This window comes from Lissotriton helveticus, chromosome 3_2, assembly GCF_964261635.1.
Source record: "Lissotriton helveticus chromosome 3_2, aLisHel1.1, whole genome shotgun sequence".
Taxonomy (NCBI): Eukaryota; Metazoa; Chordata; class Amphibia; order Caudata; family Salamandridae; genus Lissotriton; species Lissotriton helveticus.
In genome coordinates this window covers 492,791,493-492,814,827 of record NC_136062.1, presented here as the reverse complement: position 1 = coordinate 492,814,827, position 23,335 = coordinate 492,791,493, and the positions used below count along the sequence as shown (strand labels likewise).

Genomic DNA, 23,335 nt, shown 5'->3' with positions numbered 1-23,335 from the left:
CGGACTACAGCAGCAGCTGGACAAAATCCTGGCGGACATCGCTGATTCACGCACGGCGCTCCAGCAGGACATATCGCAGGTGGCCACTGGACTGGGGCTGTTGAAAACTGTTCATAACAAAAGAGAGAGAGAGGGAAAATAATTACAGGCACTATGTGAGGTGGGAACTCCTGGTCCCCCAATTAATTTGCAAAAACAAAGGAGGAGTAACCCCTCGTAGGCAGAGAGAGGTACCTCTCTGACAATGAGCTTAAGTGCTCTGGTCAGCACATTTTGCCCCAACCTGTTACTGGATAATGAATATCCTTGTAGAAGACCCCTCACTCACCAACCTAGTTGGTGACATGCTTCATCATCGGGGTCCCACCCCATAGGCCGAGTGCCTATAGGGTGTGCTGCGACACCTGATTACAGTGGAGCTGGTTTTATTTCTTTTATGTGTTCAAGACTATCAACAAATCTGTATTAAAAAGGGCCAACACTACTCACTGCAAGTATTTTATTCTTGAGTGCTTGAACCCTCATTAAAATTAAAGTGTGGCACCTTTGCCTAATTAGGTAGGCTTTGGTGTCATAAGTAGTATTAAAATATATAAAAATAGCTAAAGTGTGCTATGTGAATGTGAATCTATACAAACTATTGTTTAAGGAGGTCTACATGTTTCAACCCATACATAAATTCAAGGGTTTTCGTCAGGACCGTGGTGATTTGAACTGGGTGGTCCGCCCACGCTAAGGAGCGTCCTGCCCTAGTTCAAGTAGGAGACCGCAAATTGCGATCTCGTGAAAAAAGGTGCGTTTTTCTTTTTTGAAAAAACCTGTGGAAAGACAGGAAGACAAAGAACAGGAAGGGGTCACATACTGGGGTAGACAAAATGACTATACCACATTTAACACAAGCGTTAGTGGTCAACACCACAATCGTGACATCCAGGTGTTGAGAAATAAAACCAGCTCCACTGTAATCAGGTGTCGCAGCACACCCTATAGGCACTCGGCCTATGGGGTGGGACCCCGATGATGAAGCATGTCACCAACTAGGTTGGTGAGTGAGGGGTCTTCTACAAGGATATTCATTATCCAGTAACAGGTTGGGGCAAAATGTGCTGACCAGAGCACTTAAGCTCATTGTCAGAGAGGTACCTCTCTTTGCTGTTGAAAACTGACCATGGCAAATTGGTGGATAGGGTCAAACTGGTGGAAAGCACACTCCTAACCGTTGAACCGGCGCAGAAAGACCTCGGGGCTACTATGGCAAACGTGATGGAACGGATCAACGCCCTGGAAAGAAGAGCGGAAGATGCTGAGGGACGCAATCGGCGGAACAACATCCGGGTGGTAGGTTTGCCGGAAAAAATTGAAGGATCGGACATGGTACAGTACCTCGAAGATTGGCTAAAGACAGTGGTAGCGCCGGAGGGCCTGTCCACCTTCTACACCTTGGAAAGGGCCAACCGGGTGCCGGCACGGCCGCCTCAGCAGGGGAGACCGCCGTGGCCGGTGGTGGCCCGGCTATTGCACTTCCGTGACCGGGATTTTCTATTACAGATGGCGCGCGCGGACGGCCCATTCCATGTGAACAACAGCAGGGTTAACATCTTCCCAGACTACACCTATGAGACCCAGCGACAGCGGACCTCCTTTCTGGCCATCAAGAGGGAATTACGCAGTGAGGGCATCCAGTACTCCCTCTTGTTCTCGGCAAAGCTTAGAGTCATAGTGGACGGTAAAACGTGGTTCTTTGATACCCCGGAAGATGCCGCTGCCTGGCTGGAATTGAATAAGGCGGAGAAGGATGGTGCTGGGAATGACGCGCTGATGGCTTCAGAGGGACTCCCGCCGCGGAAATTGCGACGACATAGGAGCAGGCGAAGAGGGCTGAGGAAGCCTTCATCGTCCCAGACGGCGGCCGAGAGGAGAGATGTGCTGGAGGTGGTGTCCACACTGTCGGGGGCGCAAGGGCCCCCTTCACTGGAGGGCACGGACTCGGAGAAGGAAGGTAACCGATATGATTCAGAACATTCCGAAACGAACAGCGAACGCCTGCCGAAGGTGACTCCGGAAACAGAGGAGGGAATGCTGAAAGAGGGATGAACAGACCTGGGGGAGGCTCAGGGGGAGAACTTGGGGCTGGTATGCACTCCTGGATGTAGCCTGTTTGGGGATTGTGGTGGTGCGGGGTTTGGAGGATAGGAGGGTGCCTGAAGGTCCTAATCATAGAGAGCCAGGTTGCGCTGGGGGATCTGATAGAAAAAGGCGGATCCACATTGGTGCGTAGTCCCCCCTCAATGCCCTTAAGGCATGCCTACAGTAACTGCTGTAGGATTTCGTAGTATTTTGTTAGTAGTTCAGGTTTGGATGGGGACTAGATGGGAGATGCTAGGTCCTGTTCTTGGGAGGGTGGGGGGGGTGAGTGTGCGGGGGGAAGTTGGGGAGGAGCAATCACCGATGCAAGCGCGGAGCGGAGATTACATTTGTGCGCGGAGCAATGGGAGAATGGGTGATTCAACCAATCTACGATGTATGACCTGGAATGTGAGAGGGCTCCACACAATGACACGACGCCACAAGATTCACGCATATTTAGTTTGTCGGGGGGTACACATTGCACTACTCCAGGAAAAATATTTAACGAAAGAGGAAAGTGTAGCGCTACAACACAGATGGAGGGGTCAGATATACAGTACCACATACTCAGCTTTTGCTACAGGGGCGCTGATTTGGATTAGGGCGGGTATCCCCTTCCAGTTGACTAGGCAAATGATAGACCCTGAGGGCCGCTTTGTGGCTATAGAGGGTCGGTTGAGGGGCAGGGATATTGCGCTTTGTAGTATCTATGCACCGAACGCCGATCAGTTGGGCTTTCTGGCGAGGGTGTCTGGGTCGCTGGCTCACTATCTCACGGGTCCATTGCTGATGGGGGGAGACTTCAACTCTGTAGCGGACGTGCCACTGGATAGATCACACCCCCCTTGCCCGATTCTCTGACACATCGCTTGACCAAGTGTAGGCTCGACTGGCAGACGGGCTGGGGACTGGTGGACGTTTGGCGAGCGCACCACCCAAGAGACAGGGATTACTCATTTTTCTCTGGCATGCATGAGCTGCACGTGAGGTTGGATGCGATACTGTGCGCACCAGCGTTACTGCCAGCTATCGTGCGGACTGAGTATCTAGCTAGAACGCTATCCGATCATAACCCGCTACTGGCTACTATGCAATGGATGGTCGGAGTTTCCTCCGTCCCCACGTGGAGATTGCGCCCCGAAATGTTACACGACACGCTCTTTCACGCGGCACTCGAGGAGGGGATTACCCATTACTTCACAGAAAATGCTGGCTCGAGGGCTACGGAGTGGGACGCCTTTAAGGTTGTTGTGCGGGGACTCTGTATAGGGAAACATGCGGGAGTGCGGAAGGTTCTATTAAGTGATTTGACCACCGCTGAGGATAAGCTGCGCCAGGTGGAGTTATTGCGGCCGGGGCTTCCCGAGCTACAAACGGAGGTTAGCACGACGAAAGAAGCGGTGGCTACGGAAGCGGAGCGCTTGCGTAGCTTTGACTACAAGGCTTACGCGGTGAGGGCCCACGCGGAAGGAGACAAGACGGATACTTTGCTGGCCTGGCTCGCCAACCCCCTGAAAAGGGGCTCCCCCATTCTGACTCTCAAAACGGAAGACGGAGAAGAGGTGCACACCCAAAATGAGATCCTGCAGTGTTTCACGAGCTACTATGCAGACCTATACAAGAGTAGACTGGTGGCCGGCGACCCTGCCATTGAGGGTTTCCTGGAAGGAATGGGCTCACCGCAACTAGAGCAGGAACAGGCGAAAGAAATAGGCAGAGACAGAGATAGGTGAGATCCGGTGGGCCATTAAACAGATGGCCTGCAACAAAACCCCAGGGCTCGATGGGTTGCCCATAGAATTCTATGGGAAGTATGTTGATCTGCTAGCACCGAAACTTCAGGAAGTTTATAGGGTAGCGAAGTTGACGGGGCGGCTACCCCAGTCAATGCGAGAAGCGCTGGTGACATTACAATTACCACAGTAATGCGCTTACCCCCCACAACAGACTTCCGTGACCAAAGTTTAGTGTGACTGAAGACATCAGCCATCTTGAAAATGCAGTGACATATGGATTGTCGACCCTATTTGCAGTAAGGCAAACAAAAACTGCTGAAGAGGTGGTTAGGGCTACCCATGGGAACTTTTATCCCATTGGTGTGCCAAGGAGTCATTCCCACTCACCAGCTACTGCCAGGAATGAAAGTGGTACCTCTAGCCACCAAGTTTGGGAAAGTTTATGGAACTGCTGAAAATCAGTTGGCTGACCTCCTGTGTGGCCACAGAGAGACAACAAGCTGCTTTACCTGGAAGTACCCAGCTGACCAGGGGCATCTGCACATGGACCGGACAATGCTGGTGGCCTCTCCCTGACCCCTTGTGAGCCTCTAAGTGGCTCTTCTGAGGTCCTTGGAAGTGTACTCCAGTGGTTTGAGACTTAAAGACTAAGCTAGAAGGTAAAATCTGTCACCAGGACATAAATGGTTGGTGTATCAGACCTGTGCTCCATTGCAGTCAGCCTCAGATTGCGTCAGGATCTCAGTCTACCGCGACCATTGACTACCAATGGCACTTTAATATTTTAGCACCATTTCTACTAAAAACTTTCAAAATTCTAATATTTAAATCCCCGTATTTAATTTGTCATTTTGGTGTCATTTTGTTAATAAAATGTTACGGTACTCTGCTAATTCGGTTTAGGAATTCTATTGTTTTGCATTCTGACCTTATTATTCTTTTGTGACTGCATAAATAATGTACTCATTGCCTTAAGGTACGCCGGTCTGCTCTGTACTATAGCTACCAGGGTTTGAGGTCAGGGTAATTAAGCTACCTTGAGGCATCAGCCTGACAGCATTGTATCCCTTGAGGTGGGTCGTCACCCATCCTAAAAAATGATCCAATTCCTTTCAGCCACGCATCCACTCAAGGCTGCCCTGTTGAGGATGATGTGTTCATAAACCTCCTGTTCCCACACATCTGTGCAGATGGGAATGGAAGCCCAGGCTTCCTGCTGAATCATTCCAGGTACTGCCGCTGGCGATGTCAAACAACAGGACAGAGGAATGTTGTTCCCTTAGATTTACCCGCTTAACCTGGAAGAACGAGGAGGCATCTCGATAGACTGAAAGGTCTCATAAGGCCGTGAATCAGAAGGATGTGTATATTTACTCGTTGTTTCCTTTTACTCAGGCTCCTTCCAGTGCATGCGCAGGATGTTTCAGTCCGGGCACTCTATACGTGGCTAAAGCCTCCCTAGGACTTGGTTTTGCCAAAGCTCATGAATTTCCAGGTTCTATTTGTTTCCTTTTACTCAGGATCCTTCCAGCGCACGCGCGGGATCTTTCGGTCCGGGCACTCTATACGTGGCTAAAGCCTCCCTAGGACTTGGTTCCGCCAGAGCTCATGAATTTCCAAGTTCTATTTGAAAAAAACATTGCTAAACAATATCGAATATTCGTAGAACAGCAGCTCCCTAATTTTGATCAGCACTAGATCTGCATTGAGAACAGCAAAGAGTTTCTCAGCAGGATAAAAAAAAGCTCATTTTGGTAGCAGTAAGAACCCAGGCAATCTGTATTTGTACAAACTCATCTTTATAACCCCTGATTCACATCCGAAGTGGTTGGATTATGGACAGTGTTCTCCATAGAAGACACTGCGGGGCTGCAGCTGCGACCACTAGCTCGGCTTTTAAACCCCCTGGCACTGCCTTTGCGACTCCTGGCCTCAGAGGTAGCAACATCAGTCCCAAGACCACACAGGCTAGGGGCTCCACCATCATCATCTGCCCATTTTTCATTTTACTAATAGTAAATACTATCCTGTTATTCAATACTAGTGTAATAAAACCAAGCATTGGCAAAGCAAATAGGTCTTGCTTCAGTAAATGTTATAAAGTGTTTTATGTCATTTTTCATAGTGTGTGTAATTTTTACAATTTACCATTAGCATTAAGATAATGGTTTTTTTCCCATCTTTTTAATTAGGCATGGAAGAACTAAACATGTATTAGGTAATGTGTGCAGTACAGAATGTTAAAGTCATTGCGTTGATGGATACAGACTGCAAAAAGCAAACTTACTTTGAAAATAAAAATGCATTTTTTTTAAACTCACAAAATGTTAGAAATCCAATGTTTAAATGTATCTGCAAATAAACGTGTTAAATTCTAGTATTTTTTTTTAACAGCGCATTCAGTAGTGGTTTAAATGTACTTTTTCATCTACGCACAAGGTTTCAACATTTCTGTTACAATCTTGTGGGGACAACTAGCAGAAAAGTCACGCGCAACGAGCGAGACAGGTATGTAGCGCAGACTGTAGAGAAGAATGGAAGGAGGCGGTTGGTTGGGCTGGGTGGGCGGCTTGGAGGGGGAGTCACAGGAATGACCCACTAATACGGGGAAGGGGTGGAGGGCAACAGGCTTTGCAAAGAGAATCATCTTTCACATAATATTTATGTACACACATTTGCCACAGTAACAGATGGAGCAGGTAACATCTTCTGCTAATTTCAGGTAAGTCATCGATCTGAGAGAACATAGGGATTACTTGAAGAGCGCGTGACTTTGTCAAATGTGTCAAAAAGGTGCCTAGAGGCGCTGAATGTCAAGTGTCTGCTGAATGGAGTGCCAGGGCCATTGTCTGGCGCTTTAGACTTCAAGGCAGAGCAGTGAAACTGTCTGTACCTCACTGAAGAGAGCTCATTACAAGACTTATAGACATCGAGAACAAGCACAGATGGCCATTTGGACACGTTTCACTTGGCAGTGATGTGCAAAATATTTAAAAATAATGACAGAAGCGAGCATTTCGAAAAATACTGTTAGCCTTTAAAGCGCACGTGATACCTGAAAAGCTCCCAATAAGTGTGAAGTAGTAGTTTCTGTCCTGTAACTCCAGTTCTGTAGTAGGGGTATCTCTGTGTATAGTCATAATCTAGTGAATAGTCCCGCCCATGTGCGTGGACCCCGGCAATCAAAAATAATCTCTTAAGTTGTCAGAAAATTGCAGAACTGCAAAGACACTCAACAGAAAATTTAAAGACAAATAATGCAGCCTATATCCACAGGCTACACTGTCCAGTACTTCAACTAGAAAATTCCACCAAAAATCCACAAACAGCAAAGCCTGTCCAGATTTCCCTTGCTTTAACAGCAAACACCCTCAGAAATGATAGAGAGGAAGGCCTGGACAGACAAGCCCCATAGGCTGCCATTATGTGGCTTAAATAGGATACTGTGCCTTTAAGAGAACCTTCCAGAACTTTCTCCCAGTATCCCAGAATGCATAGCAGGTCCAACTTACTTTCAGTTCTTTTTGAAGGCGTAACACGCCAGACCTGTCGCATTCCTTAAATGAACATTTCTCGCCACCGGGGAGGCGGGAGGGCGCTTATGACTATAACAGAGATACCCCTACTACAGAACTGGAGTTACAGGACAGAAACTACTCCTTCTGTAGTAGGGGATCTCTGTGTATAGTCATAATCTAGTGAATAGAATGGCAAGCCCATCCCCACACCAAAGCGGCGGTGGAGAAAGAAGAGTTAACGCCACTATTGTGCGAACAGATTCCGCAGCGAAGCCTGCCCAACCTGAGCGTCTGCCCTGGCATCCGTGTCCAGGCAGTAATGCTTAGCAAAGGTATGAACCGACTTCCAAGTGGCCGCCTTGCAGATTTCTGCAATCGGAACATTACGGAGCAAAGCTGTCGTGGCAGCTTTGCCCCTGGTGGAATGAGCCTTAGGCTTACCTCCTAAGGTCTTATTAGCTTTTTGGTAACATAACTGTATGCAGGACACAATCCACCTAGAGATAGACTGCTTAGAGGTCGCAAGACCCGTCCTGACAGATCCATAATTGATAAACAATTGGTCAGACCTACGAATATCTTTGGTCTTATCCAGATAAAATTTCAAGACCCTCCTAACATCCAGGGAATGTAACTACCTTTCCGCTGGAGATGAAGGATTCTGAAAAAACGTAGGCAAAGTTATGGTCTGATTGACATGAAAATCAGAAATAACCTTGGGAAGAAACTTAGGGTGAGTACGCATCACAACCTTAGCAGCATGAAATACAGTATAAGGTTCTTGGCAACACAACGCCTGAATTTCACTCACCCTGCGGGCCGATGTAATGGCCACGAGGAACGCCACCTTCCAGGACAGGTGCTGTAACGAAGCCTTATGAATAGGTTCAAAAGGCTCCTTCATCAACCTGGATAGCACCACATTCAATTCCCATGAAGGCGAAGGAAGCCTGACAGGAGGGAACACTTTCTTCAAGCCTTCCAAGAAATCTTTGATCACAGGGATCTGGAAGAAGGAAGTCTGCGAAGGGCATTTCCTGTAGGCAGTCAATGCAGCAAGATGAACCATAATATAATGGACATTAAGGCCAGACTGCGCCAAATGTAGAAGATACGGAAGGATGACATCTTCCTTACAAGTCGTAGGATCATAGTTCTTAGACCTGCACCAGATACAAAATCTCTTCCACTTATAAGCATAGGAAGTCCTAGTGGAAGGTCTCTTAGACTCCTTCAGTATGTCCATACAATCTGCAGGGAGATTCAGATGACCATATTGCACTAACTCAGGAGCCATGCTGCCAAACTCAAAGACGAGAGGTTGGGGTGCAACATCAGCCCCCCGAACTTCGTGAGAAGGTCCGGCCTGCACGGCAGCCGAATGTGAGGAAGGAGAGACCGGTGAAGCAGGTCCGTGACCCACCACTGTCTGGGCCATTCCGGGGCAATCAGTATCATCCGCGCCCTGGACTGGGACAGCTTGATGAGAACCGTCGGAATCAGGGGAATGGGTGGAAAAGCGTACAGAAAGCTGTTCGACCAGTCGATCCATAACGCGTTCCCCAGCGTCCCCGGCTGGTAGTACCTGGAGGCGAAGCCTCGGCATTTGCTGTTTTCGGCGGTGGCGAACAGATCTTGCGAAGACTTCTCCTAGCACTTCGCCGTTTATGACCCATTCGTGGTTTTCCTGAATCAGTCTGCTCAGTGCGTCTGCCTGAACATTCTGCACACCTGGCAGATGGGTAGCCGTTATCGTCAGTCCTCGAGCCAGAAGTCAACGCCAGATCGCCTGCGCCTCCTGCGACAGGGTGCGTGACCTCGATCCTCCCTGCTTGTTGAGGTAATACATCGTGGTCGTATTGTCCGTTTGCACAAGTAGAGAGTCGGTCTGGAAGGACGGGTGAAAAGCCTTCAGCGCCAAGTGAACAGCTCTGAGTTCCAGGAAATTGATGTGGTACGTGGACTCCGTCGGGGACCACATCCCTTGAAACTGTAGGTCTCCGGAATGCGCTCCCCAGCCCTGGAGAGAAGCATCCGTCACGACAACCTGAGTGGGAATGTCCTTGTGGAAGGGAACCCCTCTGAGGAGGTTCTCCGCTGAACACCACCACTTCAGAGACTGAAGAGCATGCAGAGATAGACATATCTTGTCATCCCAAGATCCTCTCCTCTGATCCCACTGATCCTCCAAGCACTCTTGCAACGGTCTCATGTGCAGCCGTGCATGTGGCGTCAGGAAGATACAGGAGGCCATCGATCCCAGTAGAGAAGACACCGTCCTCACCGTCGTGGATGGAGCGGCCATGAGAGCCCGAGCCTTCCGAAGCAGTGATAATCGTCGCTCCTCCGAAGGAGACACGCTTGCTGACAGCGTATCGATGGAGGCTCCCAAGTACTGAATGCACTGGACTGGAGTCGAAACCGACTTGGACATGTTGATGTGCAACCCCAGCTTGTTCAAGAGAACGCACGTCTTCTGGAAGTGTGCTTGCGCTTCCGTGAAGGAGGAGGCCGTGATCAACCAGTCGTCCAGGTACGGGTAGACAAACACCTTGTTCTTCCTTAGGTGTGCCGCCACTACCGCCATGCACTTTGAGAATGTTCTCGGCGCAGACTTCAGTCCGAAAGGCAGTACTGTGTATTGATAGTGATTGGCGCCGATTTGGAACCGCAGGAACTTCCTGTGTTTGTGTGCAATGGGCACATGGAAGTAAGCATCCTGGAGGTCGATGGCACACAGCCAGTCTCCCCGTTGCAGCTGAGGATAAATCTGATGCAACGACAGCATGCGAAACTTTTCTCTGCGAATCCACTTGTTTGCCTGTCGCAAATCCAGAATGGGCCTGAACTCGTTCTTGTCCTTTTTTCGAACCAGAAAGAACCGGGAGTACGGACCTCTTCCTCTTTGAGACAGAGGTACGACTTCGATCGCCCTTTTCCTTAACAGGATATCGGCCTCCGCCTGGAGCTCGCGCAGCTGATACTGCGAGCCGACCGGAGGAATCGATGGAGGAGGGCTGATGAACCGAAGACTGTATCCATTGCAAACAATATTCAGCACCCACTTGTCCTGAGTAATTTTTCTCCACTCTGCCAGAAAAGATTGAATGCTTCCCCCCACCGGAGCGGGTAACAGTTGTCGGGGAAGTAAGTGCTCAGGGCCTAGACCCGGCCTGGCCCTTAGTCGCTGGTGCCGACTGATGGCCGCCTCTGCCCCTCTGGCGTTTCTGGAAAGGCCTTCTGAACTGCTGCTGTTGTTGTTGCTGCTGTTGTCCAGAAGACTGGCCACGCCTCTGCCTTGACCACCGAACCGGCGTTGGAACGGACGGTACGTCTTCTTGGTCTCCTTGGGTTTCTCCAAACCCACCGCTGTGAGCATTTCAGCTTCCGCCTTCATGCGGGCCATTTCATCATCAGCGTGCTTCCCGAACAGGGTTTCGCCAGAGAATGGTAGATTGGCAACCCTTTGCTGAGCGTCCGGTTTCAGAGACGTAAGGCGGAGCCATGCATGTCGTCGCTGGTTTATTCCGCGGCAGAAACCATGCGCCGCCAGAAGAGAAGAGTCGGCTGCAGCGCTGATGACCTGATTCGCCACCAACATTCCTTCGTTAAGCACCTCCTGGAAGTCCTCCCGCTTGTCCCGCGGAAGGAGCTCCACGAATTGTTGAAGGGATTCCCAGAGGGCTCTGTCATACCGACCCAACAAGGCAGTGGCACTAGCTGCCTTCATGGAGGTCGCCGAGGTCCCACAAACTCTCCTCCCAGATGAATCCAACCACCTAGATTCCTTATCTGGTGGAACTGTGGAGGAAGACGTGGTGGCATGCTGTTTGCGCGCCGCCGTCACAATCACCGAGTCTGGAGGGGGCTCCAGCCTTAGAAAGGCCGGGTCCGAATCCGGAGCCCGGTACTTCTTCTGCAGTCTGGAAGGTGCCGCCTTAGTCACCGCTGGAGTGAGGAAAAGATCCAGGGCCGGTTCTTCCAGGCCCGGCACCAGTGGTAGCAACGGCCGAGACAGATGCTTCTGATGGAGCGTCTCGAAGATGACCGAAGTCTTTGGAGTGGGCACCGTCAAAGTAATGCCCAATTTCGCCGCACCCCGTAACAGCACGTCCTGGAAGGACACCAGATCGTCGACCGGTGAAACCCTCGTGTCCGGCGAATCTGACAAGGTCGGGGAGTAGTCCCTGGTCCCAGACGACCGGGTCCGTGAACGAGACCTGTGTCTCCTGTGGCGCTGTCTAGATCGTGTAGAAGACCTGTGACGCGAACGTTCCCTTCTCCTGGAGCGGGAGCGCGACCTCCCAGCATGTGGGCGCTCCACCGGTTTCCGTGGAGGCGTCTTCCGTGGCCTATCCTGGGGCTTCGGGGTCGGCGTACCCTTAGGAGGTGTCGGAAGCAGAGGCAGCGACACCGACCTCGGTGGCCTATGAGGAGGGACCGATGACTTCTTCGAGGGAGGGGCCCGTGATCCAGACCCTCCAGAGCGTGAGCGACGTCTCCGACGCCCTTCACCAGATCCAGCGTGACTTTTGGCGCCAGAATCCCTCCTGCGCCTCTTAGAGGAGGTTGAGATCCTCGGTGACGCTGATCTCTTCCTGCTCGACGTCGAGCGTCGTTTTTCAGGCGTGGAACGGCGATCCCTCGACTCTGGCGTCGAACGCCGTCTCCTCGACGTCGAGTGTTTCTTCCTCATCGACGATCGTCGCCCCCTCGACGACGAGCGGTCCGACCTCGACGGCGAGCGTCGACTCTTCCTCCTCGATGACCGCTTCCTCACGGTCCTCGACGCCGAGGATCCCCTCGACGTCGAACTGGTCGACGGCGACCGGCGGTGTCGCTTCGACGGCGAGCGCCGGTGTCTTCGTCGACGGCGATGCCTCGACTTTGACGACGTCGACGATGCCGTCGGCGCTGACTTTGACGGCGGCCTAGCCAGGCCTCTCGACGTCGATCTCCCACGCTGTCTCTACCCGGAGCCCCGGGGAGAAGGGGAACACACCGTCGTCATCCCTCTCGACGTCGTCGTCGATGCTAATCGACGTCGACGGAGACTGGGACCTTTTGCTGATCTTCCTGCCTCTGGGGAGCCCCCCAGAGGCCTCAGCAGGGGCAGAGGGAGCCTTCCCAGCCTGCCCAGGCCCACCTGCAGCCTGCAGTCGCCTCTCTTCCAGGCCTTGGAGCCTAATCGTCTGCCTTTCCCTCAGGGTCCTTGTAGAAAAGGCCTGGCAGATGTCACAATCTTCTGGGACATGTTCATCAGGAAGGCAAAGAATGCAGACGTCGTGTGGATCAGTCTTGGCCTTCTTCCTTCCACATGCTGGGCACTTGTCGAATAAAGCAGGCATTTTAGATCCCTAAAAGCCTGAACAAACACACAGAAGTGAAAAGGAAACACCAAGAATCAAATGAGAACACTTTTAAATCCAAAAAGTGCAAAAAAATCCAATAAACCCTTGAAAAAGGGAGAGCTCAATGCACAGGGTCCTGTAAGCAGGAGCCGGAAAAAAGAACTGAAAGTAAGTTGGACCTGCTATGCATTCTGGGATACTGGGAGAAAGTTCTGGAAGGTTCTCTTAAAGGCACAGTATCCTATTTAAGCCACATAATGGCAGCCTATGGGGCTTGTCTGTCCATGCCTTCCTCTCTATCATTTCTGAGGGTGTTTGCTGTTAAAGCAAGGGGAATCTGGACAGGCTTTGCTGTTTGTGGATTTTTGGTGGAATTTTCTAGTTGAAGTACTGGACAGTGTAGCCTGTGAATATAGGCTGCATTATTTGTCTTTAAATTTTCTCTTAAGTGTCTTTGCAGTTCTGCAATTTTCTGACAACTTTAGAGATTATTTTTGATTGCCGGGGTCCACGCACATGGGCGGGACTATTCACTAGATTATGACTATACACAGAGATTCCCTACTACAGAACCAGTTGTACCTTCGAGTTGTTCATGAAATAAATCAGTGCCATTGTTTGTGATCTTTCAGAGATTGGAAAAGGAGTGCTTTGTTATCTGGGTTAAGAGGAGGCGCTAGAACTGTACATAGAAGCTTGAATATAATGTGCTGTTTCCGCTAGAATAATAAAGTAGTCCAGGGAACTTGGCGCACACAAAGAAATATAGGTGATAAAAAGGACATAGTCCAGAAAAGAACACATAAGAGTAGCTCAATAGAAGAGTGGACACATAACGGACAGGCACTATAAACCGACACAGGTAGTGTACAGAAGTCAAAACAGTTGCTGCTGGCCGTATTACACTGAACTGAAATAAAGTGTTAGAGGGTTGGGTGCAAATAGTGTATGAACACATAATGGAAAAAGCCCAGGGGTAAGGTTTTTAATTTTTGATAACAAAACGGTAAGTACACACTGTAGAAGGTAAGGAGTAACATGGATGGTGGGTGGTCTGTGCAACAATTAACAGAAGAAAGACTAAAGAAGAAACACGAGGGATAGAGGAGAAGGCAAGCACAGCAACGAGTAGCAAGGGAAGTGAGGGAAGGAGCAAGCAACACCCCATGACGGTGGGAGAGGGTCGGGGCAAGCGGTCCCGGGGGTGCAGGAGGGAGCAAGCAACAGAGGAACGAGGGTGAATAGGGGACGGGACAAGCAAGAATCCGGAGTGGAGGAGAGTGATTTCAAACACAAGCACTCTCATGGAGTGAAACAAGGAAAATAAACAGGTAAAAAAAGCGATTTGGAGGGAGCAGCAGACAGGGAGAGTGGGGGCGGGGAATAGCACCTCAATCACATTAGGGAGCAGCGGACGGGCACTGATTAACTTGAATGAATCGGTGCTTGGTCCCTGCTCCACAGAATGTATCGGAAGTTACGTTTAGCCAGAACTGGCCAATTAAGGAGAATGCAAAGAAGAGTGACACAGGAGCCAACAACTGGTAAGAAACGAGCAGGCCCCAAGCCTTTTTTGTAAACAGCAGCGTCACGCAATCGAGAGCTCACGTGCCAACGCATGCTCTCCCAGGCGTGACCCTAAAGGAGCACCAGAAACTGGAACTTGACTTTCACTAGCAACTGAGCTTTTAAATAGAAGTTGTGTGCCTGATTGCGGATGAGCTGGCATGAAAGAGCGTGTGCATGAAAGAGCGTGTGCATGAAAGAGCGTGTGCATGAAAGAGCGTGTGCATGAAAGAGCGCGTGCATGCCAGTGTGTGAGGGAGAGTGACAGTGAGTGAACTGCGCAAGAGGCTGAAGGTCTGGCTCTTCACCTAGCTGCTGTTTCAGTACCAGGACACCCTCCAGGGTGAGTTGGTTTTTTCAGCACTAGGAAAGCCAAAAGATGATGGCAAAGCTTGTTCTGCTTTCCATGAGACCTCAAACTCCCATCCTTCAGCCCCACTACTTTCCTGCAATCCTCCCCTTCTTCTTACCAGTGTCTTATGTCCACCTACACAACTCCCGCCTTCCTTCTACAGATCTTCAGCTGCGTTCTTCCTCCGCTCCCCTGCTCCTTCGACACCCTGTTAGCTACTCTATATTCTTAGAGGCCTCTTTCTCACATCCACCTCTCTGATCTTCATGAGTTCCTCTTGCATCCTCCAACAGACATTCCTATCCATTCTTGCGTCCTCCACAGACCCTTCCTCACCCCACCAGTAATCTTACCAGGTTCTCTTTCGTTTTGTTCACGTATTCAGCTGATTGACGAGTTTCCTTCTGTAACTCCTCATATCGTGGACAGGGAAGTAAGGGAAACTTCAGCAGCTGCAGAAAAAGAAGAAATGTTACTGACCAGAAAGTAAAGGCAACCAGCGTAGGTTAAAGGGTGGGAGTGCTGCAGCGCAAGGCAGTGAGCAGTGCTAGAAAGGTTGTAGTAAGGGAGGAGGCATGTGACAAAGCTATGCCTCTGGTAACAGCTGGTAGGAAGCGTGTAACCAAGAGCAGGGCTGCTGGACGAGGAAGGAAGCAGTGCTGAAGGAGAAGGGGTCTGTGAAAAAGCAGTGCCAGTGGCACTGGAATGAATCAGTGGTGAAGAAACAGGGGCACGTGACTAAGAGCAGTCCTAGTACAGAAAGAAGTGACCACCGGTGCAGGGGGAAGGAGACACCAAGGATACGAGCAATGTTGGAACGAGGGAGCAGAGCAGAGCAGTGCTGCAGCAAGTTGGAGAAACCACTGAAGAACCATGCTGCAAGGAGAAAGACTGTTCAGTCGTAGGAGCAGAGAGAGAAACGTGACAGTTGCGTGCCAGCGACAGAGGTGAATAGGAGACAGGTCTGCGAGTCATCCACTAACGGGCATCGGTGGCACTGCAATAATGCACCAGCGGGTGAGTGAATGTCGCTCTGATTCCATCTCTCTTGCACCTGATGCTCCAGCCACCGTACATGGCTGGGAGGTGTTGTGCATCTCTGTGACAATCATACTGACGCTTCTGGACGCGGGTGCCCCCGTGGGTGGCAGTCTCAGCTAACACCAGGTGTGAGCCCGTGTAAGGCTGCAAGCAGCTCCATCGCTACCCTCAAGTTCACCCGCACCTTGTGAGCGGAGATGATGTGCGTGACTGAGCTTTACTTGCACTTAGATTCTGGGCAACTATGCAGTAAAAGAGGAATCGCTCATGCACAATAAATAAATGAAAAAAGACAACAAGGTCTGTCTGCAAACGTATTCTTTCAGTGTGAAATAGATAGGTTTTGGTTTGGAGCTCAGCGAGTTAAGCGTATTACATTTGAATATATGAATACTTTGAAATTAAAAAAACTAAACAGAAGTATCCAAGTGAGGACAGAGTTTTTTTTCTTGCATGTGGTCCAAGAGCTGGGGGGGTGGGGGAGGGGGAGGTGAGGGGAATATGGGTATGAATGTTGAGAGTGCAGAGAAAAATCAAAGAATATTTTATAAAGTCAAGACTGTAAAAATTCATGTGTCTCGATTATAAATCTGACCTCAACTGAGGCGCGTGTTTAAGGGATGCCATCATCAGGTGGTAGGGTGTGGACCAGGGAATGGGTAAAAACATGAAGGAAGACATGGTGTGCCCAAGAGGTGAGAAGATGGTGCAAGTGTCTCCCATCTACGTATTGACACCCTCCTAACTTTTTAGCCAACAATCCATTGAATTATAGGGAAACTTAAGCCCTTAATTGTGAGCAGATCGAACTGCAAGCTCCAGACAAGCAAGGCATGGCTGAAGGGGCCAACGGGGACAGGAGCCAACTGCAAGCTCCAGACAAGCAAGGCATGGCTGAAGGGGCCAACGGGGACACAAGCCAACTGCAAGCTCCAGACAAGCCAGGCATGGCTGAAGGGGACAACGGGGACACAAGCCAACTGCAAGCTCCAGACAAGCAAGGCATGGCTGAAGGGGCCAACGGGGACAGGAGCCAACTGCAAGCTCCAGACAAGCAAGGCATGGCTGAAGGGGCCAACGGGGACACAAGCCAACTGCAAGCTCTAGACTAGCAAGCAAGGCATGGCTGGAGGGGCCAACGGGGACAGGAGCCAACTGCAAGCTCCAGGCTAGCAAGGCATGACTGAAGGGGCCAACGGGGACACAAGCCAACTGCAAGCTCCAGACAAGCAAGGCATGGCTGAAGGGGCCAACGGGGACAGGAGCCAACTGCAAGCTCCAGACAAGCAAGGCATGGCTGAAGGGGCCAACGGGGACACAAGCCAACTGCAAGCTCCAGACAAGCCAGGCATGGCTGAAGGGGCAAAGGAGGACAGGAGCCAACTGCAAGCTCCAGGCTAGCAAGGCATGACTGAAGGGGCCAACGGGGACAGGAGCCAACTGCAAGCTCCAGACAAGCAAGGCCTGGCTGAAGGGGCCAACGGGGACACAAGCCAACTGCAAGCTCCAGACAAGCCAGGCATGGCTGAAGGGGCCAACGGGGACACAAGCCAACTGCAAGCTCCAGACAAGCAAGGCATGGCTGAAGGGGCCAACGGGGACAGGAGCCAACTGCAAGCTCCAGACAAGCAAGGCATGGCTGAAGGGGCCAACGGGGACACAGGCCAACTGCAAGCTCCAGACAAGCCAGGCATGGCTGAAGGGGCAAAGGAGGAAAGGAGCCAACTGCAAGCTCCAGGCTAGCAAGGCATGACTGAAGGGGCCAACGGGGACAGGAGCCAACTGCAAGCTCCAGACAAGCAAGGCATGGCTGAAGGGGCCAACGGGGACAGGAGCCAACTGCAAGCTCTAGACTAGCAAGCAAGGCATGGCTGAAGGGGCCAAGGAGGAAACAAGCCAACTGCAAGCTCCAGACAAGCAAGGCATGGCTGAAGGGGCCAACGGGGACACAAGCCAACTGCAAGCTCCAGACAAGCCAGGCATGGCTGAAGGGGCAAAGGAGGACAGGAGCCAACTGCAAGCTCCAGGCTAGCAAGGCATGACTGAAGGGGCCAACGGGGACAGGAGCCAACTGCAAGCTCCAGACAAGCAAGGCATGGCTGAAGGGGCCAACGGGGACAGTAGCCAACTGCAAGCTCCAGACAAGCAAGGCCTGGCTGAAGGGGCCAACGGGGACACAAGCCAACTGCAAGCTCCAGACAAGCCAGGCATGGCTGAAGGGGCCAACGGGGACACAAGCCAACTGCAAGCTCCAGACAAGCAAGGCATGGCTGAAGGGGCCAACGGGGACAGGAGCCAACTGCAAGCTCCAGACAAGCAAGGCATGGCTGAAGGGGCCAACGGGGACACAAGCCAACTGCAAGCTCCAGACAAGCCAGGCATGGCTGAAGGGGCAAAGGAGGAAAGGAGCCAACTGCAAGCTCCAGGCTAGCAAGGCATGACTGAAGGGGCCAACGGGGACAGGAGCCAACTGCAAGCTCCAGACAAGCAAGGCATGGCTGAAGGGGCCAACGGGGACAGGAGCCAACTGCAAGCTCTAGACTAGCAAGCAAGGCATGGCTGAAGGGGCCAAGGAGGAAACAAGCCAACTGCAAGCTCCAGACAAGCAAGGCATGGCTGAAGGGGCCAACGGGGACACAAGCCAACTGCAAGCTCCAGACAAGCCAGGCATGGCTGAAGGGGCAAAGGAGGACAGGAGCCAACTGCAAGCTCCAGGCTAGCAAGGCATGACTGAAGAGGCCAACGGGGACAGGAGCCAACTGCAAGCTCCAGACAAGCAAGGCATGGCTGAAGGGGCCAACGGGGACAGGAGCCAACTGCAAGCTCTAGACTAGCAAGCAAGGCATGGCTGAAGGAGCCAAGGAGGGCACGATCCAATTGCAAGCTCCAGACTAGCAAGGCGTGCCTGAAGAGGTCAAGGAGGATACTGGCGAACTGCAAGCTCCAGACTAGCAAGGCATGGCTGAAGTGGTAAAGTACAACACTGGTGTACTTGACAGCAATACAGAGTAACGTGAATGGGAGTTGTGCAAGAGCAGGGAATCTAGAGAGTGTAGACAGAGGAGGGCAGGGAGAAGTGACCGTGCACCAAGAAAGAAACAATCATAAGAGAGGAAAGCTACAGGGATAGCAAAGGATGGGGTTACAAATTATATTGGAAAACAATTCAGATTTCTTGGCATTTTGATGTGCCAAAAGGTCGGAGGGAGTCACAGCAAATGTTATGCCCCTCGCCCCCACTAAAAGCTTATGGCAGCCCTGGTGGACACTATGTCAGGCTCACCCGGTCTTCATCTTCAGGCACTGTGTGAACAGGGATCGGCTGCCACGACATGTTCACACTGAAGGTCTGGCTCTCTCCTGGTGGGTACAGTCCGGCCAGGTTACACTCAGCACTCATGAGAGTGCGGTCCGAGTCTGTACTCCGCACATGGATCTAATGGAGGATAAAAAGGCAAACAATGATTGAGACAGGTAGAGCAGCAAGGAGAAAGATTGAGTTACTGATGCAGGAGAGATAGTGGTGAAAGAGAGTAGAAGGTAGAAATGGCATTAACTTACAGCTATCAGCAGTGACTTTTACCCCAGATACCCAAGTAAACAATCAAGAGACTTTTTTTAATGCAGATATGGCTCAGGACGCCCAAGTCACATATTTGGTAAGTTGCTTCTTTTTCCAGCTCAACTCCCTAAACAAAGACACTTGGGGGCCAGCAATGAGCCACCAGTTGGATTAGGCCCCATATAGTCTTGCACCGAACCCACAGCAAAAGCTTTGACCACATCTCGCCTATTCTTATTCCGTGGAGTTGCTTCCACTGCAGCAACGAGCCTGTTCCAACTGGCATGCATCACTCATAACTACATGAGAGCACCCCGCCTTCCACCATCAGAAAGCTTAGATATCCGGTAATCATCGCTGACTGCAGAGCTCAAACATTCGCCTCGAAATCAAAAACACTGACACAATTGTCTTAGGAAGCACCCCAAGATTTCGTTTCTCCTCATACCAAGACATCAAAACTATTCCAGCAAGCATCTTTAAAAAGAGAACAGACTGAAAAACCTACTATTTAAACACTACTTTAGAATCATTCTACTATCCCTTGCTTAAACTCCTAGAATGTGAGCTTACCAGAAACCCCAGAATGTGAACCTCCTGTGGAAGCGCAGATACATATTGTCTTCACTATGTATGTTTAGTACTTTTGTGTAAGCTAATTCTGATTTCTCTAAATAGTGCCAAACTGCCCCGCCCCAAAGCAAGAATGTAAACTATACTTGATCGAACCTCACTTTTGCACATATGTACAGACAAAGCTTTTGATGGGCAAGACATGGATTACTGTAGCATGGGACTGCAAGAGCTAAAAAAAATAAGAACAAGAGAAAAAGAAATAGAAGAAAGAACGATAGGGGGAGAGAGGGAAAGAGCAGGGGAGAAAGGGAAGGAGAAGGGAAAGAGAGAGAAGGAAAGAGAGACAGAGAGGGAGAGAGATGGTGAAAGAGAGAGGGGGAGAGAGAAAGAGAGGGAAGGAGAAGGAAAAGAGAGAGAGGGTAAGAGAGAGAGGGAAAGAGAAAGTGAAAGAGAGAGGGGGAGAGAGATGGGGTAAGAGAGCGAGGGGGGAGAGAAATATCTACTTGTAGTGTTTTTCATCTAGAAAGACTTCACTTGTTCGTGAGCTTGTAAAAAGCCTGATGACCATAATAATTATAAAATATGGCAAACTCTGGCAAAAATGCTGATATCATCCTAAAACATCTGTAGATAGGGTGATCTGGGTGAACAGTGAGCAATCTAATGCGAGACGGCGAAGAGGTACAGTCAAAACCGACTGTTAAACTGGAAGCAACAAGCATTTACAATGCAATAGGTCTCGGGTTAATTAAGTTTGAGCTATTGGCATTCCTTAATATTGCAACACCAATTGCACCAAAAGTCTATAAATTGTAGGCCAAAAATTTATTTATTTATTTTTGTAGCAGTGGTGGCATGCTGCGCTTTAGATGAATATGTTTGAAAGTAAAGTGCGCCATACTGCGATTGCTACAATAGTTATTTGTGGATGCATTAACAATTGATGTGTGCACTGATGGCTGGTGGTGTGTGTGCCTGTAGAAATTGTGCACTGATGGCTGGTGGTGTGTGTGCCTGGTGGAAGTGTGCACTGCCGGCTGGTGGTGTGTGTGCCTGGTGGAAGCGTGTACTGACGGTTGGTGGTGTGTGTACCTGGGTAAAGTGTGCACTGACGGCTGGTGGTGTGTGTCTGATGAAAGCGTGCACTGACGGTGAGGTTGTGTGTGTGGTTGGTTGTGTGTGTGGTTGTGTGTGTGTGTGTGGTTGGTTGTGTGTGTGGTTGTGTGTGTGTGTGGTTGTGTGTGTGTGTGGTTGTGTGTGTGTGTGGCTGGGTGTGTGTGTGGCTGGGTGTGTGTGTGTGGCTGTGTGTGTGTGTGGTTGTGTGTGTGTGTGGCTGGGTGTGTGTGTGGCTGGGTGTGTGTGTGTGGCTGTGTGTATGTGGCTGTGTGTATGTGGCTGTGTGTGGTTGTGGCTGTGTGTATGTGTGTGTGTGGTTGTTTGTGCGTGTGTGGCTATGTGTGTGTGTGCCTGTCTGTGTGTGGCTGTGTGTGTGTGACTGTGTGTGTGTGGCTGTGTGTGGCTGTGTGTGTGTGGCTGTGTGTGTGTGGCTGTGTGTGTGTGGCTGTGTGTGTGTGTGGCTGTGTGTGTGTGGCTGTGTGTGTGTGTGTGGCTGTTTGTGTGTGGCTGTGTGTGTGGCTGTGTGTGTGTGTGGTTGCCAGAGTAAATGTAAATGTCGGAATTTGTAAAGCGCACAGCTACCTCCACCGGAGGTGTCCCGGCGCTGTCCGTATACCGCTTAGGAACCCTTCCTGGCTTTCCTGGGAAATGTCCACTCCTGGGCACCCCCCAGGTGCAGCCAGGCATCCCAGCGCTTTTGGGGCCGTTGTGCAGACTAAGCAAGATATTGCCCAGAGTTGCAGCGTGGGACCCATGATCAGAACAGGTACTGAGGCGAGAATATCCAGTCAGGGGAATTAATGAGTCGGAGACCCGCCGAGGCGGGAATTGAACCCTGGTTCCTGGCCAGAGCTCTGCATCAAGGTCTGCCTGCTCTAACCATTGAGCCACACTTCTCCACAGAGTGACGAGAGGAACTACATCCACGCTGCACCGACAGCCTTCTGCTTCATGGCTGCCTTTTTAAAGGGCCAGCAGCGCTGCTCTGCTGTTTTTAGCTAACTACCGTGTCTCCATGACGGTGACCCAAGACACCCGTAATAGCGGTTTCATGGTGACACGCTACGTCTGCTTTTTTCACTAAAATATAGCAATTAAAAGTACTTTGTAGGCTTGTGCTGCCTTCGCAAACTGCTTTCGTTTTCACACCAAGAGAGCGCCGCTCGCCCATCTGGGAGAAGAGCTACATTTTAACATCGGTAAAATAAAAATACTTTTCGCATGGTGCACAACGAAAGAAAATGAGCCTGCAGCCCGTGCGTTTGTCTATGTGAGTGATCGTACAAGTCCCTGAACTTGCAACATTGTTGAAATAAGCATTATTAAAAACATTATGTTATTAAAGAAGCACACACTAAATTAACAAACCCCACAGTGTATAATCATATCTTTAATAAATGAAGGTATTTCATCACGTGTATTCATTTGCACGACCACGTCTTGAGCAGTTAGCATGCATCGTGCCAATTAGAGCACAGTGGATATATTGATTTTTCCAAATGACAAACAGTTTATGTTATGAAACCGAGGATCGCAGACGAGATGTTTATTTAATCAGGTCGTTGAGTCGCCCTCAGGATGCATCATTAAAGCTCCGCTTGCCCCCGGCGCAGACATCATTAGCAGGACTTCACTGAGCTGAAATGCCAGGATGCTTCGACTTCTGGCACTCTCGGCTCATTACACCATCCTTGACAATAGGGTAACGCGCTCGGCAGCGGTTTTGAAGCGCTGCCTCGCGCCGCCGTCCCGGTGCGGCACATCAGGTGCAGGAGATGTAGCCAGGCAAAGGCTGCTGAGGAAAAGAGCAGTTATCGGCGCGGCGGATACGCCGTCGCCGTGAGCGTGCGCGCGACCAAATCCCTGCGTGGCCAGCTCTTGTCGCTCCCTCTCCCATTCACAATGCTGGGCGCGTGGCCAGCTCTTGTCTCCCTTTGTCGGCTGAAACGATTGCTATAGTTCTCTGGTGAGAACGCGCTTCGAGCGTCTCTAAGCCGAGACCTAAAAACTTTTAGGAGTAGGATCACGAAGTGCAATTGGGCTTACAACTCAGCCTTCTTGCAAAGTAAGCAGCTTTGTGGGATTACACTTAGGAGCAAAATCACATTTAGGTACAAAGAACATTGCGTTGCAAAAACGGCAGGAATGTGAAAACACTTCCCTGCGCAAAAACACATTTATATGCATTGTGAAAAGGAGTTCAGAGACTTTTTAGTGGGGAAAACATTTAGCAGCAAAAAAAACATTTAGGTGCAAAATCAACCTTGGTACAAAATCAGCTGAGGCGATGGGGAGAGCCTCTCCAAAAAGCAGCAAAATCACCCAGTGGGTCTCTGCCAGCTAGCACATGGGTCTCCGAAAGCTAGTATCGACACAAAAAGGTATTGGGA

At 50.5% G+C, this 23,335-nt stretch overlaps 1 protein-coding gene across 2 annotated transcripts in view; it reads right to left on the bottom strand.

Moving 5' to 3' along the window:
- The window catches only part of ACP2 (acid phosphatase 2, lysosomal), a 153,788-nt gene that overhangs the window by 89,975 nt on the left and 40,478 nt on the right, over positions 1-23,335 (bottom strand). For both annotated transcript variants that reach the window (XM_078684468.1, XM_078684469.1), the window contains exons 4-5: positions 18,975-19,127; positions 15,004-15,102 (exon numbers count right to left, since the gene is read on the bottom strand). In XM_078684468.1, coding sequence (XP_078540594.1) covers positions 15,004-15,102; positions 18,975-19,127 — 252 coding nt within the window. The remainder of the gene's footprint in view (positions 1-15,003; positions 15,103-18,974; positions 19,128-23,335) is intronic.